An 18,337-nucleotide genomic window follows, 5' to 3' on the forward strand; every position below is an offset into this window, starting at 1 on the left:
ATCGAGGAGGAGGACTATGAATTTGCATCAGTGAGAACAGGTGCACAAATGCCTCAGTTCTGCTCAGCAGAGATAGGGACTGGTTGGTAAAATGAATCGGAATCAGAATTTATTGTCATGATCATGCCACAAAATTAATTGTTTTACAGACTATTTTACCTGCTCAGGGAATTGCTGCAGTTTATGTTCTGCCTTCAGCAAATGAGGGTGAAGCAATGAAGGAACTTTATGGTGCTATCTGTGAAGCCCAGATGTCCCACCTTGATAGTGAAATGATTTTAGCTAGTGACTTCAACCATGTCAACCTGAAAACTGTTCTACCATGGTTTCAGCAGCATGTCAACTTCACCACCGGAGGAGAGAACATCCGAGGTTGAGTGCACAACAACATCGCTATTGCATACAAAGTTGCCCCTTACTCCACCTTGGTTTCTCAGATCACATATCCATCCTGTTAACTCCAGTATACAGACTGCCGGCAAAACATACAAAGCCAATTTGCAGGGAGATCAGGACATGGCTGGGATGGGTACCATAGAGACGCTACAGGACTGCTTTGGTAATATGGACTGCAACAGTTTCAGCGAGATGGCCACTTACAATTGTCATGGAAACATTAAGGAGTACACAGGCTCAGTGACTGGCAACATCAATAAGTGCATTGAGGATGTCATCGAGCTCAAGTGCTACACAACCAGGGATAACCAGAACCATGGTTGGACGCAGAGGCCCATGCACATCTCAGAGCTCATGATGCAGCCTTCAGGACAGGAGACAAGTTGGTACTAAGATTAGCAAGGGATGAACTCTCCTATGTAATCAAAATGGCAAAGCATAGGTATGCACAAAAGATCCACAATTAGCTATACAACATCGGTGACATGAGGTGCATGTGGCAAGGGATCAAGACCATAACGGATCACAAGACAATGATGCCTCCCTTCTGGACAGACTGACCATCATCTATGCATGGTTTTATGAGAAGAACAGGCTGACTCTGAAGAAATCTTTGTGCCCTCTGATGAATGCCCCCCCCCCCCACCCCTGCATAGCTGTGGCTGAGCCGAAGAGAACGCTATCCAAGGTGAACCCACACAAGGCAGCAGGACCAGACAACTTGCCTGATTGAGTACTGAGCAACTGTGTAGACAACTGACAGAGGTCTTTATGGTCTTCTTCAACACTTCACTGCAGCAGCCCATCATCCCTGTAGATTTCAAATCAGCCACCATCATTCCAGACCAAAGAGGGCAACAGTAACAGGCCTCATTGACTAATGCCCAGTGGCACTGAACTCCATTATTATGAAATGGTTCGAGCATCTGGTATTGAAATATATCAAAGCTCACCTCCCAGAGACACTGAACCAATTTCAATTCACCTAAAGATGGAACTGTTCCATTGATGATGTTACAGTCTTGTCCTTTTACTCTGTCTGGTCCCATCTGGAAAATGACATCTCGTATGCCAGCCTGCTGTTCATTGACCAGTTCAGTATTTAATACAATCATACACCAGAGGCTCGAGGAGAAGCTGTCCTCACTGGGACTCAATACCCTTCTCTGCAACTGGATCTGGACTTTCTAATGGAAAGACCACAGTCTGTCTGGGTTGGCAGCAGAACGTCGAACATCATCATGCTGAGTACTTGCTCATATGGCTGAATGCTCAGCCTGCTCTTGTCATGATACTGACCCATGACTGCAATGTCCAATCCAGCTCCTACAATGTCATAAATTTTGCTGATGACCTGACAATGATGAGTTGCACTACAGAGAAGAGGTGAAAAATCTCGTGAAATGGTGTGGGAATAACAACTTGAGTCTCAATGTGGATAAGAACCTGGAGATGATTATGGACTTCAGGAGGTCCAGGGCCGACCACACTCTACTACAGATTAATAGCTTAGTAGTCATGGAGAGAGTAGAGAGCACTAAGTTCCTTGGAGTCCTCTTAAGAAGTGACCTATTCTGGACACATAACATCTCCTCACCTGTCAGGAAGGTGCAACAATGACTGAACTTACTGAAACAGTCAAGGATACTAGCCACCATGCTGTATCCTGTATACATCGAGAGTTTCTGGCCGGCTGCATCACAGCGTGGTACAGTTGCTGCAGAGAATCAGATTGGATGTCAATATACAGGACCATGAAAGTGACAGAGAGGATCACTGGGGTCTCCTTCTCCTCCCCTATCCCACCTTATTGATGGGATTTACTGGGATTGTTGTCTAAAGAAGGCTCTCAAAAACAATGATGACCCCCTACCACCTTGCATACAGCATTTTTCAGCTACTGCTGTTGGGAAAGAGATACAGGAGTATCACAGCCAAAGCCACCAGGCTGAGGAACAACTTCTTCCCACGGGCAGTGAGACTGCTGAACGACTGATGATCTGCTCATACAAACCCTCCGTGACTATTTATGTTTTTATTTATTTAATAATTTACCAGTTTAGTTAACAATAATACAGTATATATCTATTTTAATATTTGTATCTAAATACTATCTGGATGTGTTTTATGTCTCTATGTGTGTTTGCAGTGTGTTGCACTGAGGACCAGAGAATGCTGTTTCATCAGGTTGTAATTGTACAATCGGATGGTAAATAACTTCAATTTTATGAAGGTGCTATTGAATGTTTGGAAATGATCAGCCTTAATTTAGTTCAAAATCCTCATGAATTTTCCATTGTATACAGTTTCTCCTTCATGATTTAGAGCACCTATATGTTTCCTCTGACCCACTTGGCCGATTTAAGAACAAGGCCATACAGGCTTATGACAAAATGGGAAAATAATTGTACACATCTACCATGACATGACTTAATGACTTGTGAAGGAAGCGAACCTCAAAAGGATGTGCCTCTTCACCAAATTCCATCACCCAAAATAGTGACTGGACTGCAAGATATTATTTTACTTTGCCAAAAAAACTTAAAGGCCGTTGATGAATTTTAAAATGTTACTTAAAGATTCCTCTGTCACTCTGAAATCAGATGTTGTCATGTAGCTGACGTGACAACTGTGAAACATCAGATGGCTTGGTAATTGAAATACCCAACAGTCTAGTAAATAGTTGGCATCCTTAGATGTCATTGTTTACTATGCCATTAGATGCCACAATAGCTTTATGTTTATTTGAATACAAGCTTATTTCACAAATCTACCAATGCTTGATAAAAATAGAATACCATTATCAAGTATAACTTCCCACTAATAATATGAGATTAATGATTTTTCTTTTTATAAAAATATTACATAGAATACTTCTTAAAATAGTATTTGATTGTAACCAACAATCAATTAACCCTATAATAATCTCTCTTCTTTCATGCAAATACCTGTACTTTTACTTCCATTCTGAAACATTACATAGATATTGGATCTGCTGTAACTTGTGATTTAAAATTATTGGTCACACCAATTTATACCATCCCTGAGTGTTTCATGAAATAGTAGCTATGAAAGACAATGCATTCATAAGTTATTTGTCTGAAGAACAATCAGAAGAATTGGGATTAGTCTACCTGTATCTTGCCAAGAACTCCAGTGCTGTCCATCCTGCTGGCCACATTGACACTATTTCCCCAAATATCATATTGTGGTTTCTGAGCTCCAATTACTCCAGCAATAACAGGACCATGGTTAATACCTGATAGAAAATTACATGATATAAAAAAATGAAAAAACTTAAAATAAACATGCTCAGGAGCAGAAACTGATCAGCTGCTCCTGTCTGTCCAAACTCATCTCCTTGTACCTTGACACCCTTTTCCCCCTCCCCTCATCCTGTCCTTTCCCACATACATTCAGAACACCACTCAGTTCTCCACCATGACGAAGATTTCTGATTTTCTGTCCCCCTCACTATTATCTTTACCATGGATGTTCAAGCCCTCACACATCCATTCCCCATCAGGAAGGCCTTAGGCCTTCCACCTCTTACTTGAATGTAGAGCTGTTTAGGCCCCATTAACACTCTCCTCCACCTGGTGGGATGTCCTCACCCTTAACAATTTCTCCTTTGACTTTTCCTATTTCCTCCAGATCTAGGGTGTAGCCATGGCATATGCATGGCTCCTAGCTATGCCTGCCCTTGTTGTCAAGTATGTGGAACAGTCCCTGTTCCAATCCTACACAAGCATCACTTTCCACCTATCCTTTAGTTACGTCGATGACTGCATTGGTGTTACTTCTTATACCTATGCAGGATCAGATCATCGTCATTGCTGTTGGAGGGGAGGCCCAACTGGTAATATGGCGGCCTCCATGTTGATCATGATGTCACATCGGTGGAAGGAGGAAGTGACATCATCCAGGAGGGCGGAGGAATGCAAGGTAAGATGGTGACTCCCGAGTTGTGCACGTGGTCAAGCCGTTCAGGGCCAGACATGATGTCAGCACCGCACTGTTCGCTTGAGAGAGTTTAGACTTACAGACATGCTGGTAGTGACCCTTTTTCCCGCATCCTGTACAGATCACCTTCTTAGCCGGGCAGAGTTGTCGGAGGTGCTTCTGCTGGCCACAGAAGTGGCATCTCAAGTGTCCGATTGCAGTGGCGGTGGCAATGGGGCTGTGGCTCACTATCGCAGAGCCCATCTGTGATGCCGGGTCCCAACCTAGCAGTGCCTATGGTCTGCAAATGGAGGCCTCGTTCTTACCAGTAATCTCGCCTGTATTGCGTTGGGCTGAACCAAGGGTCCTGGCAAGCTGGAAGGCTCTCTTCAGGGGCAGCATGTCCTCCTCGAGCAGTTGTTGATGAATGTAGACAGACCTCACTTCAGTTACGTAGGCATCTCACACCAGCTCCTGCACATACTGGGCAGTATGCCAACAGTCTCTCCTCAGGTCATACATTGCTCGGAGGAACTCATCCATGGACTCACTGGGTTGATGTCTCCTTGAAACCAGTTGATACCGTGAGTACACTTCATTCACCTGGGGTCGGTAGAGATTGCGGAGTTCAGCCATGGCCTCTGTGTAGGTTGTGCAGTTCCAGATCACCAGGTATGCTCGATGGACCTTGTAGGACCTAGAGTTTCTTCTCATCAGAGTCCACCAGGCCTGCTGTGACTTCAAGGAAGTTTGTGAAGCAGGCCACTCACTGCTCATACTGTTCGGCAGCTCCAGGTGTCTGTGGATCGATTTCGAGGCGGTCGGGTCTCAGCAGCTTGTCCATCCCATGTGGAAAATTAATGTGTATTAAATTGATACACACTATCAATGACTCTAAAGACTGAGTGAGGAACAATAGGCTTTACTACACATTAGATTTCGGCTGGCCCAACTCCATGTGCTCAAATAAATGGAAGGGGGCAGGGAGGTTGACCTTTATGGCCAGGTCACAGGGGAGGGATTAAAGGGGATTGAATCATCAGTGGGCGGGCCTGGTACTTATACACAAAACAGCACAGAACAGTATATACATATCACCACACTCCCACACTTACTGTTCTTTCTCACTCCCTCTCCACCACCCCCACTTACCAATGTCCTCACCTGTTTCTCCAACTCTCACTCCTTCCGTACTATACCCTATCCCCCTTGGCCCTGCTCCATCTTATTTTCTCCTTCATATACTTAATATCACTCCTATGATATATAAAAAAATAAAAACTTGCTTTTGATGGGTTAGATATTTTGCAACTTTTCAGAATGGGTTAACTGGATATACAGTATGTTAAATCTACATTTATCAACATGGTACTATACTTGTTTTTAACCAGTATATTATCAGGCAGTCTTGGGGAAATAGACATTGGAACAATTATATTTGTTAGACCACAAAAAACTTAAAGATCCACCATTAACAGAGATCAGAGATTGGCCTCCTGCCGGAATCAAAAGATGATGTGAATACACTTCTTTATGGCTTCCGCATCATCAAGTCATAATCAGATTGTTACTGTGGTGGCATCCTATCATTTTGTGCCAAATAAAACATCTACTCAGGGAAGGAGGAAGGTCCAAACTAGTTAGCCTTACTATTCCCTCTCTTATGATTAACTACAACTGTTAAAATAGCTTTCAGTTTCCCAGAAGCCTTTAACACTTTTCTAGATTTTCTTGGGTTATCATTTTAGCCTTTCTCTGCAGGGCAAAAAAAAATCATTCTTGTGCAGAAAAATGAGAAATCTCCCTCACACATCTCCAGTGGCATTACCATTCCAGGAGAAAATTTGGGTCAATAAATTTGGAAATAACTGTTTTACCTGACATCAAAGTATGAGACTTTTGAAATGATAACATTTATTTGAGTGGCAACTGTAGGCTTCCCTTCATAAAATGAAGCCATTTTGTCCTTTATCATATAAAATAAGTGGAGAAAGTACAGACAACAACCAACTGGTTGCATTAGTCTGCAAAGCCACCACGAAGAACCAGTTGAATTTGTGTTAATTTGATTGAAACTGTATGTGAAACTGGAAGTCTGAATTCAGTACCATTCTATGCTACTGTAGCTCTCAAACCAAATCTTCTGCACAGAAAGAGTAGTTTATACAGTCTATTTCCCTGCTAGATAATGAGAAAAGACATTTTAAATATACCCACCAATGCGGAGCTTAAAGTCATTGAAAGAATGCTTGTTAATCACGTCAAGTTTTATCATGAGTGCAAAAGCAAATTCCAGCATGGTTCCAATATGCGTGTACTGTCTGTCTGCCTCCTGCAATTAAAGAAAATATAGATTAGATCAAGTTATATTGTTATATTTCAAAATTAAAAGGCACATTAGAAAAAATATTGGAGAACTGGAAAAATAAGATAGTTTAAAATACTAAAAAATACAAGATCACAAGCTGCAAGAGGAGAAGAAGGCATTGGCCCTCAAGTCTGCTCCACCACCATGAGCTGATCCATGCTCCACTCAGTCCCATTCCCCGGCTTTCTCCCCATAACCCTCGATGCCCTGACTAATCAAATACCTGTCAATCTCTTCCTTAGATAGGAGTTATAGCCAGGTGGTCACACCAGGGCCACGGGAGGAGGATCAGTGGGTTACAGTTAGGAGAGGGAAAGGGAAGAGACAGGTACAAGAGAGGACCCCTGTGACTGTAGCCCTTAACAATAGGTACTCCTCCTTGAGAACTGTTGGGGGGAGACAGTCAAGCTGGGGAAAGCTCCAGTGGCTGTACCTCTGGCATGAGGTCAGCCTCTGTGGCCCAGAAGGGTAGGGAAAGGAAGAGGAGGGCAAGAGTTATAGGGGATTATTTGGATACAATAAAAAAACTGGATGGTGGTTTGCCTCCCTGGTGCCAGGGAGGTAGCTTTTCATGTCCAAGACATTATAAGAGAGGAAGGTATTAAGCCAGAGGTCATGGTACATGTTGGTATCAACGACATAGGGAGGAGGAGTGAAGTGGTCCTAAAAAATATATATTAGACTTACAGTTTCACATACAGTTTCAATCAAATTAACACAAATTCAACTGGTTCTTCGTGGTGGCTTTGCAGACTAATGCAACCAGTTGGTTGTTGTCTGTACTTTCTCCACTTATTTTATATGATAAAGGACAAAATGGCTTCATTTTATGAAGGGAAGCCTACAGTTGCCACTCAAATAAATGTTATCATTTCAAAAGCCTCATACTTTGATGTCAGGTAAAACAGTTATTTCCAAATTTATTGACCCACATTTTCTCCTGGAATGGTAATGCCACTGGAGATGTGTGAGGGAGATTTCTCATTTTTCTGCACAAGAATTTTTTTTTTTTTGCCCTGCAGAGAAAGGCTAAAATGATAACCCAAGAAAATCTAGAAAAGTGTTAAAGGCTTCTGGGAAACTGAAAGCTATTTTAACAGTTGTAGTTAATCATAAGAGAGGGAATAGTAAGGCTAACTAGTTTGGACCTTCCTCCTTCCCTGAGAAGAAGGGAGCTAAAAAGAAGGACCGCAAAGGGGGTAATCTCTGGATTACTTCCTGTGCCATGTGACAGTGAGGGCAAGAATAGTATAAGGTGGAGGATGAATGTGTGGCTAAAGGGGTGGAGTACGGGGCAGGGATTCGAGTTCTTGGATCACTGGGACCTTTTTTGGGGAAGGTGGGAACTGTACCAAACAGACAGGTTGCATCTGAATCCCAGAGGGGCCAGGATCTTGCCAGGGGCATTTGCTAGGGCTATTAAGGTGACTTTAAAGTAGTATGGCTGGGGAAGGAGTCCATATAAAGGGGAACAACAAAGAGACAGATTGTCTGCAAATTGAGAAGGCTTGTAGACAAAGTTTGGGGGTGGAAAGACAGGTGATCAAGAAGGAAAATGATCGATGCAGTGTTGGAGGTGGATGATGGTAATAAATAATTGAGTTTACCGTAAAGTTAGGGACAAACAGAGGGAAAGATGTTGGAAATCCCTGAAATGCATTTACTTTAATGCTAAAAGTATTATAAGGATGTGGACGAGCTGAAGGAGTGGATAGACACTTGACAGGATGACATGGTAGCGGTTAGTGAGACTGGTTGCAGTAGGGTTGTGACTGGCAGCTAAATATTCCGGGATTTCACTGCTTTAGGTGTGATAGACTTGGAAATGTAAGAGGCATTGCTTGTCAGGGAAAATATCACAATGGTGCTGATGCGAGACAGATTGGAGGGCTTGTCATGGGAGGCGGTGTGGGTGGGATTAAAAAAATGGAAAAGGAGAAGTTACAATTATATGGGTGTATTATAAACCACCTGGTGCAGAGTGAGAAAGAGAGGAGCAAATGTGTAAGGAAATAGCAGAGATTTGTAATAAGCACAGGGTTGTGTTAGTGGGGGATTTTAATTTTCCTAATATCGATGGGGAAACACATTCTGTGAAAGGGCTGGATGGATTAAAATTTGTAAAATGTGTGCAGGATAGTTTTTTTGCAGCAATACATTGAGGTACCCACTAGAGAAGGGGCAGTGTTGGATCATCTCTTGAGGATTGAGGTAGGGCACGAGACTGAGGTGTGTGTTAGGGAGCACTTTGGATCCAGTGATCATGGTACCATTAATTTCAATATAATTATGGAAGGGGATAGGTCTGGTCCAAAGATTAAGTTTTTTGACTAGGGGAAAGCCAGATTTGAAGAAATGAGAAGGGGTTTGCAAAGAGTGTTTTAGGCCGATTTGTTTTATGGGAAGGAGGTACCGGAGAATTGGAGGTCTTTTAAGGGTGAGATTTTGAGGGTGCAGAATCTTTATGTTCCTGTCAGGATAAAAGGCAGGGCCAAAAGTTTGAGAGAGCCATGGTTTTCAAAGGAGGTTAGAAAGTTAATTCAAATTAAAAGGAAGGCCTACATTAAATATAAGAAACAAGGTATAAACGAGATGCTTGGAAAATACATGGATTGTAAAAAGAAGCTCAAGAAAGAAATTAGGAAAGTGAAAAGAAGGTACGAGGTGGCTATAACAAACAGGATGAAGGTAAATCCAAAGGGTTTTAAAATATGTAAATAGGAAAAGGAGAGTGAAGGATAAAATTGGTCCCTTAGAGAATCAGAGCAGACAAATATGTCTGGAGCCAAATGAGATGGGGAGATATTGAATGATTTCTTCTCTTTGGTATTCACTAGGGAAAAGGATATGGAATTGTGTAGGATGAGAAGCAAAAGGGGTTATTATGGAAAATGTAGGGATTAGGAAAGAAGGGGTATTAGAGCTTTTGAGGCATATAAAGGTGAATAAGTTTCTGGGTCCCAATGGGATTTTCCCAAGGACCTTGAGGGAAGTCAGGGAGGAAATAATGGAAGCTCTGACAGTGATTTTTCAGAAGTCATAAGAGGGGGGCAAACATGGTTCCTCTGTTTAAAAATGGTTCCAGGTGTAGGCCCAGCAATTATAGGCCTGTAAGTTTGACATCGGTGGTCAGTAAACTAATGGAAAGTATTCTTAGAGATAATATGTATAAGTATCTAGAGAGGCAGGAGCTGATCAGGGATACCCAACATGGGTTTGTGCGGGGAAGGTCATGTTTGACAAATATTGTTAAATTTTTTGAGGAGGTGATTAGGAAGGTTAATGAGGGTAGAGCAGTAGATGTTGTCTATATGGATTTCAGTAAGGCCTTCGATAAGGTTCCACATGGAAGGTGCTAAGGAAGATTCAGGCATTAGGTATTAATGTTGAGATAGTCAGATGGGTTCAATGATGGCTAGCGGGTAGATGCCAGAGAGTCAAGGTGGATAACTTTCTGTCAGGATGGAGGCTGGTTACGAGCGGTGTGCCTCAGGGATCGGTGTTGAATCCCTTGTTGTTTGTCATTTACATTAATGATTTGGATGATGAAATGGAAAATTGGGTTAGTGAATATGTGGACGAAGCAAAAATAGGGGGAGTTGTGAATGGTGAAGATGAGTTTCAGAGACTGTAGAGGGATTTGGACTACTTAGAAGAGTGGGCTGAAAGGTGGCAGATGGAGTTTAATATCGATAAGTGTGAAGTGCTTCATTTTTGGAAGAATAATCAAAACAGGACATATGCAGTGAAGGGGAGGGCATTTAGGAATGCAGAGGAACAGAGAGATCTTGGAATAATAGTTTATTGTTCTTTGAAAGTGGAATCTCATGTGGATAGAGTGGTAAAGAAGGTTTTTGGTATGCTGGTCTTTATGAATCAAAGCATAGAAAAAAGGAGTTGGGAAGTGATGTTGAAACTATTCAAGGCATTGGTGAGGCCAAACTTGGAATACTGTGTACAGTTCTGGTCCCCATATTATATGAAGGATATCAATAAGGTAGAGAGGGTGCAGAGAAGATTTACTAAAATGTTGCCTGGATTGCAGTATCTAGAATACAAAGAAAGATTGATTAGACTGTAGTGTAAAAGGTTGAGGGGGATTTGATAGAGGTATTTAAAATTATGAAGGGGATTGATGGAGTAGATGTGAATAGGCTCTTCTCCTTGACAATAGGTGAGATTGGAATGAGGGGTCATGAGTTAAGAGTTAGGGGGAAAACATTGAGAAGTAACATGAGAGGGTGCTTCTTCACTCAGAGAGGTGGCTGAGTGGAATGACCTTCGGGAAGAGGTGGTTGCAGCAAGGTCAATTTCATCACTTAAGAAAAAGTTGGATAGGTGCGTGGCTGTGAGGGGATTGGAGGGTTATGGGCAGGGTGCAGGTAAGTGGGACTAGAGGAGATCACTTAAATTGATATGGACTAGAGGGGCTGAGATGGCCTGTTTCCGAACTGTAATTGTTATATGGTTATATGGTTAAATACACCCAATGACCTTATTTCCACAGTTGCCCTTGGCAACATGTTCCGCAAGCGCACAACCCTCTGATGAGAGAAATATTTCTGCATCTGTTTTAAATTGATGCCTTTTTATCCTGAAGTCATGCCTTCTTGTCTTAGAATACCCTACCATGGGAAACATCCTTGCCACATCTACACTGTGCAGGCCTTTCAGCATTTGAAATGGCTCTATGAGGTCCCCCTTCATCCTTCTGCACTCCAATGAGAACAGGCCAAGATCAACAATCTTTCCTCATATGCTAACCCTTTCATTTCTGGTATCATTCTAGTAAATCTTCTCTGAACCCCCTCCTATGCTAGTACATCTTTTCTCAAATAAACTGCCCAAAACTGTACACAATTGAAGTTTCACCAGTGCCTTATAGTGTCAACATTATATCCTGGCTCTTACATGGTATTCCTCCAGAAATGAATGCCAATATTGTATTCACCTTCTTCACCACCGACTCATCCTCGAGGTTAACCTGCATGAGACCTCCCAAGTCCCTTTGCACCTCATAATTTTGAATTTTTTCCCCATCTAAAATGTTGTAAAGCAACATGATTTCTTAAAGAAGAAAATATATGGTTCAACACTGATACTAGTGACAAATTACTGTACAGCTGCCATATAATCAATAAATTCACACTAAGGAACAACCAAAGGGCATTAAGCTGCTCTGCTCTCAATCTTGATTTAATTATAATTTTCCAATAGAATTTTCCATGTTTTGCCATGCCATATGATGTAAAATTTCAAAAAAGATCAAGCTTTTTAATTATGATTCTATTTCTAAATTGTTGTTGCAATGATGCTATAGCTAAGATTTAACAGCTTGAAATGGTGCTAATTTATTTAATTTCCTGTTAATTTTACACATTGTATTTGCAGTTTTCCTATTTTTGCATTACTAGCTACTGAACTTCCCTGAAAGTGTAGAAACACCACTTCATCTCAAGAGTTGAGCAGTGTTGCTGATTTATGTTAATTTACATCACCATATTTCTGATTTGTCCGTGAACTACTCTTTGCAGATGATGCCGCTTTAGTTGCCCATTCAGAGCCAGCTCTTCAGCGCTTGACGTCCTGCTTTGCGGAAACTGCCAAAATGTTTGGCCTGGAAGTCAGCCTGAAGAAAACTGAGGTCCTCCATCAGCCAGCTCCCCACCATGACTACCAGCCCCCCCACATCTCCATCGGGCACACAAAACTCAAAACGGTCAACCAGTTTACCTATCTCGGCTGCACCATTTCATCAGATGCAAGGATCGACAATGAGATAGACAACAGACTCGCCAAGGCAAATAGCGCCTTTGGAAGACTACACAAAAGAGTCTGGAAAAACAACCAACTGAAAAACCTCACAAAGATAAGCGTATACAGAGCCGTTGTCATACCCACACTCCTGTTCGGCTCCGAATCATGGGTCCTCTACCGGCACCACCTACGGCTCCTAGAACGCTTCCACCAGCGTTGTCTCCGCTCCATCCTCAACATCCATTGGAGCGCTCACACCCCTAACGTCGAGGTACTCGAGATGGCAGAGGTCGACAGCATGGAGTCCACACTGCTGAAGATCCAGCTGCGCTGGATGGGTCACGTCTCCAGAATGGAGGACCATCGCCTTCCCAAGATCGTATTATATGGCGAGCTCTCCACTGGCCACCGTGACAGAGGTGCACCAAAGAAAAGGTACAAGGACTGCCTAAAGAAATCTCTTGGTGCCTGCCACATTGACCACCGCCAGTGGGCTGATAACGCCTCAAACCGTGCATCTTGGCGCCTCACAGTTTGGCGGGCAGCAGCCTCCTTTGAAGAAGACCGCAGAGCCCACCTCACTGACAAAAGGCAAAGGAGGAAAAACCCAACACCCAACCCCAACCAACCAATTTTCCCTTGCAACCGCTGCAATCGTGTCTGCCTGTCCCGCATCGGACTGGTCAGCCACAAACGAGCCTGCAGCTGACGTGGACTTTTTACCCCCTCCATAAATCTTCGTCCGCGAAGCCAAGCCAAAGAAGACATCACCATATTTCTGATTTAATAATATTTGCCATTCAGTTAGATGGCAGATGTATTAAGACTAACTGCCAATGACTGTGATTAGAATATTTAGAAGCTACTAAGAATAATATATTGTATTGCAAACATAATATATAATTTTTGGAAAAAGAATTTGAAATAGGAGGAGATGTCTTTCAATTGTTAAGGTTATTTGGATGAAAAAAATACTGGCATATCTTCACAGTTCCTAATTAGGGCATTGAATTAGATTCTGTTTAAAGACTTAAAGGTTTATGTTGTAGGATATCACGAATGAGTGTCTGCAGTAAATAGTGTGTGTAATTACACACCATGCAATTCTAATTTGAAAAATTAGATCATGTTACTGTCCTATCAACATCTTAGTTATTGTAGAATTCTGCTCTCTGAATCAAACTTAGATGCTTATTATCAATAGCATTCAATCTTACCATCTCACTGGAATTCTGCTCTTGAGGTCTGGAGCTAAGTAGTCCTGGTGAGACCACAATTGAATGATAGTGTGCAAGGTATAAGAGTGTAAGAGAGGCCTAATGAAATCCATCAATTTTCTGATTATAGATTTATAGAAACAGATTAATTCTATTTTAGGGATCACTCAATGCCTGCATTGAAATGATCATTACTTTGCTTTTTTAAAATGTTGGTTTCTAAGCAGTTTCGATGTTTCAAATTGAGTTTCCTCTCCATAAAATTAGATCAATGTCATTAGTCCTTAAAACACACAACCGTGTAGATCAAATCTCTCAACACGTTTTTTTAAAATTTCCTCTGAGCTGGTGAAGTTTTATTTGAATTGGAATGGAAGAAAGAATTATATTAGAGCTTTTGAGCCAGCTCAATAAAAGAGGAAGATAAGGTTTGAAATATGGGTGAGAAGTGGCTGCCAGAATTGAGGAGAAAAGACATAGGTGAGATTGGAAAGGAAAGATTTGGCTAGATTTTTCTATTTTCAAAGAAGGAGGTAAGATGGACTTCTATTGATAACAAAACGCAATTGAGGTCTGATGGTGATGATTTCCTGGTGAAATTGTCATTATCCCAGCACAAAAATGTCAGACAGTGAGGAGGAAGAAGTAACTAATGTTGAGGCCTGAATGAGGACAAAGTCTTTAAAATCAATTTATTCAAAAAGTTCATTAAAAAAGTATTGTCCCTAACATAGAGAACAATAGGTCTCCACTGTTCAGTTACTCATTCACTGAGCAACTTTTGTTACTTTTGAACCACCGGATGCATTTCGTATGGGATTGCAGGTGCTGGATGCCAAAGGCAGGACAATAAGATAACTTTCTTCGTTCCATTTCCCTTATTCTCTTTTGGGTATTGAACAATGACAAGAGTTCGAAAAAAGAATTTGAAGCTGTAAGACTGGGGAATATTGATATTCATAATGTTACTTTTTAGGCTGAAGAATTTGGTGATAGATAGAAGGAAGTTAGAGGCAATGTGAGAGTTAAAAGAGAGAGATAGCACTAGCAAGGAGAGAAAAAAAAGTCTTAACTGTGGGGAAAAATAGGAGAGGTTCATCTCGAAAGGTTAAATAGGGTGGAACAGTAATTGGTGCTGAGAGGAGAAATAAGATGACTGTCAGCATTAAAAAGAAAAGCTGGAAGGGAATCAAGTGAAATAAGTTCAGACGGAAGTGTATGTCCCAGTAGATTTGAAGGGAAAAGTGTTTTGAAGAATCAGAAAAGCTACTTAAGTGTATTTTGGTGAGGGACACTTTACCATGGAGTCATATCACATGGAAATATGCACCTATTTACCTATTTACACTTTTTCGTCCCTACATTCCCATCATCTATCCCCTCCCCTTCACATCAGTCCCAGATTGTATCACTCACCTACAGGTTGGGGGCAATTTACAATGACCAATTAACATACCCACCAACCCTTCACTGGGATGTGTGAGGAAGCTGCCACACAAAGTGAGTCACAGGGAGGAAGTGCAAACTCCACATAGATGGAATTAGAGATCAGGATTAACCAAGAATGGTTGATGTGATGCAGCAGGTCAGCAATTTGTGCCACTGCTGGGCACTTAACAAATTGACAAACATGAAACATAAATTGAAGAATTATTTTTTTACAAATTTAAAGTCTATAGCTCTGATTCAAAAAATTAAGGTACCGGTAATTAAGGCCTCTAAAGCCACATTTGAACCACCTCCTTGCTTCAGAACAATTTTAAAAAAATGAATAAAAGTAAATTACATTTTTCTTCAGATAGGCATTCCATTCTGCAACTGATAAAAGCTTTCAACTTTAATTCCAATTAACTATCTGCCAGAAACAAATAACTTCAACAAATTTGAAGAAATGTTCTGTACTTCCTGGATTATTAAATGCAATATTAGATCAGAATTATAATTACAAAAAACTGAAAATACTGAGAAGTATTGAAAGCAATTGCTTACATCCCCATCAATGTAGAAAAATCTTAAGATTGAACAGAACTACATTAAAAATAGATTCTTACTATATAAAGAAGGGTTAATTGGGAGTGGTGGCTTAAAACATGATCTAAAATGTATGACTTAAGGATGGTTTTGAATAAAGAGAGAGTAATGAAGAAGTGAAGAAGTTTGTAAAGTGCTTAGTGAGCTAAGGTCCATTGTTATTCAATGAAGTGCTCAACAGTGGAAATATGGAGAAAGAAGAGGTCCAACATCTTCTGAATGGGGTGGAGAAGAGAGGTTACAAGCAGAAACAGGTCCTCCCAGCCCCTATTAATTATCAGGAGACACAGAGGGTGCACATGCTGGAATATTGAACAAAAAATAATTTGCTGAGGAAAGTTCAATCTCCCACCCTCCATCCTCACTACATTTTACAAAGGATGTATCGCCGCCTGGTTTGGAAGCTGTACCACCTCAGACCATAAGACCCTGCAGAGGATAGTGAAATCAGCGGAAAAGATCACTGGGGGTTCTCTTCCTTCCATGAAGGACATCTACAACACTTGATGCAGGTGAAAGGCAATAAATGTTGACAAACTCAAAGCCATCCAGTCCTTTTACAGTCAATAAATGGAAAATTTAAATCTTCTACTATCTCAGCTTCATGTTTCCTGCACCTCCAATTTTTGCTAATTATTGGGTGATGTATAAAACAACCCCATGAGTGTGGTCATACCTTTCCTATTCCTCATCTCCACCCATATAGCCTCAGTCGAAGAGCCCTCTGGTTTGTCCTGTCTGAGCACAGCTGTGATATTTTCCCTGATGAGCAATGCCACTCCTCCCCATTTAATCCCTTTCACTCTGTCATGTCTGAAACAATGAAACCCTGAAATATTGAGCTGCCAATCCTGCCCCTCCTGCAACTAATTTTCACTAATGGCCATAATGTCAAAATTCCACATGCCAGTCCATGCTCTAAGCTGAAAACATTTCCACCATTTTAACCCTTTGATTTCTGACTTTACATGCAGTCTTCACATCATCTTTTTCCTTCTTCACTCGACTATCTGCTCTGGCACTTCCCATTCCCTTACAAATCTAATTTCAATCTATTCTGTAAATTCAAAATATCAGCAAGTTGTGCTGGAGATTCTTCACTATGTCTGGGAAAACAGTTCAGAGATTTTAAGGTGCCATACAAGTCAACATTTTGAGAAGTATGAGAATTATGTCCATGTGGAGTGAACTGTTTATTTTATGTCCTCATGCTTCAGAAGAAAATAGTTGTGCATTCACATCTCCATCTGGAGGACTCAGCTCAAATATCTGGGCTGACCTGGATTGATCAAGGTCATACCTGCTTTCTAGAAAAGTGTAGGAATATTTGTCTTACATCACAAAAATCTGTAACATTATTTCATCACAAAAGGCAAAGGAGGAAAAACCCAACACCCAACCCCAACCAACCAATTTTCCCTTGCAACCGCTGCAATCGTGTCTGCCTGTCCCGCATCGGACTTGTCAGCCACAAACGAGCCTGCAGCTGACGTGGACTTTTTACCCCCTCCATAAATCTTCGTCCGTGAAGCCAAGCCAAAGATTTCATTGATATCGCTGGTTTGATATCTTCAAATTGGCTGCCTTGTTTCCTACTGTAATCAATGGGCCAAAGAGATAATTTTATTAATTGGAACATTTTGGGGTTAAATGCACTGTAAATTAGGATTCTGTCCTAAAATCATCCATGCATTTGTAAAATAATGTGATATATTTATAGAACAACAATTTTTAAAGAATTTTAAGTTTATTATAAATTGATATGCTTTCATTTTTAATCTGTATATTACATTAGCCATAGTGTGGAGGGACAATAACTCCTGCAAGGAAGGTTGAATGAAATTTGAAGTGAGAGGGTAAAATATAAAAAATAGGCAATATGAGATGTAAGAATTTATTCACTCTGAACATCAATAAAAATTAGATGTTTGAAAAAGTGAAAAGTAAAGGCTTTGGGAATCCACTATAAAGCACAAAAAGAATAGAGCCAAAAAATAAATAAAAAGAATGTTGAATTTCACATTCAGTGGCCAAAATAAAAGTGGACATGATGCTTCAGCTATATAAAGCTCTTTTTAAACCCCCTCTCCACCCTGATGGAGAAATGTATTTTCTTCTCAGCACTGGATCTCATAAATATATGATGGGCTTGGAGAATATATGCAGCATAGACTAACTAGAGAGACAGTGGTTTAAATAGTTAAGTGAATCGAGTCAGCACTCCATTGAACACATTCTTTTTTCTTTGGCTTGGCTTCGCGGACGAAGATTTATGGAGGGGTAATGTCCACGTCAGCTGCAGGCTCGATGCGGGACAGGCAGATACGGTTGCAGGGGAAAATTGGTTGGTTGGGGTTGGGTGTTGGGTTTTTCCTCCTTTGCCTTATGTCAGTGAGGTGGGCTCTGCGGTCTTCTTCAAAGGAGGTTGCTGCCCGCCGAACTGTGAGGTGCCAAGATGCATGGTTTGAGGCGATAGCAGCCTACTGGCGGTGGTCAATGTGGCAGGCACCAAGAGATTTCTTTAGGCAGTCCTTGTACCTCTTCTTTGGTGCACCTCTGTCACGGTGGCCAGTGGAGAGCATAAGGTTAAAGTAAAAACACAAAATGCTGAGAAGCTCAGCAGGTC

The 18,337-nt window shown here is 41.3% G+C and overlaps 1 protein-coding gene across 4 annotated transcripts in view; it reads right to left on the minus strand.

The window, feature by feature from the left end:
- The window catches only part of LOC138751634 (adenylate cyclase type 2-like), a 650,763-nt gene that overhangs the window by 13,817 nt on the left and 618,609 nt on the right, over positions 1–18,337 (minus strand). For all 4 annotated transcript variants that reach the window (XM_069914176.1, XM_069914177.1, XM_069914179.1 and 1 more), the window contains 2 exons: positions 6,556–6,670; positions 3,531–3,655 (listed from right to left, as the gene is read on the minus strand). In XM_069914176.1, the coding sequence (XP_069770277.1) occupies positions 3,531–3,655; positions 6,556–6,670 (240 nt within the window). The remainder of the gene's footprint in view (positions 1–3,530; positions 3,656–6,555; positions 6,671–18,337) is intronic.

The sequence above is a fragment of the Narcine bancroftii genome, chromosome 1 (assembly GCF_036971445.1).
Source record: "Narcine bancroftii isolate sNarBan1 chromosome 1, sNarBan1.hap1, whole genome shotgun sequence".
NCBI lineage: Eukaryota > Metazoa > Chordata > Chondrichthyes > Torpediniformes > Narcinidae > Narcine > Narcine bancroftii.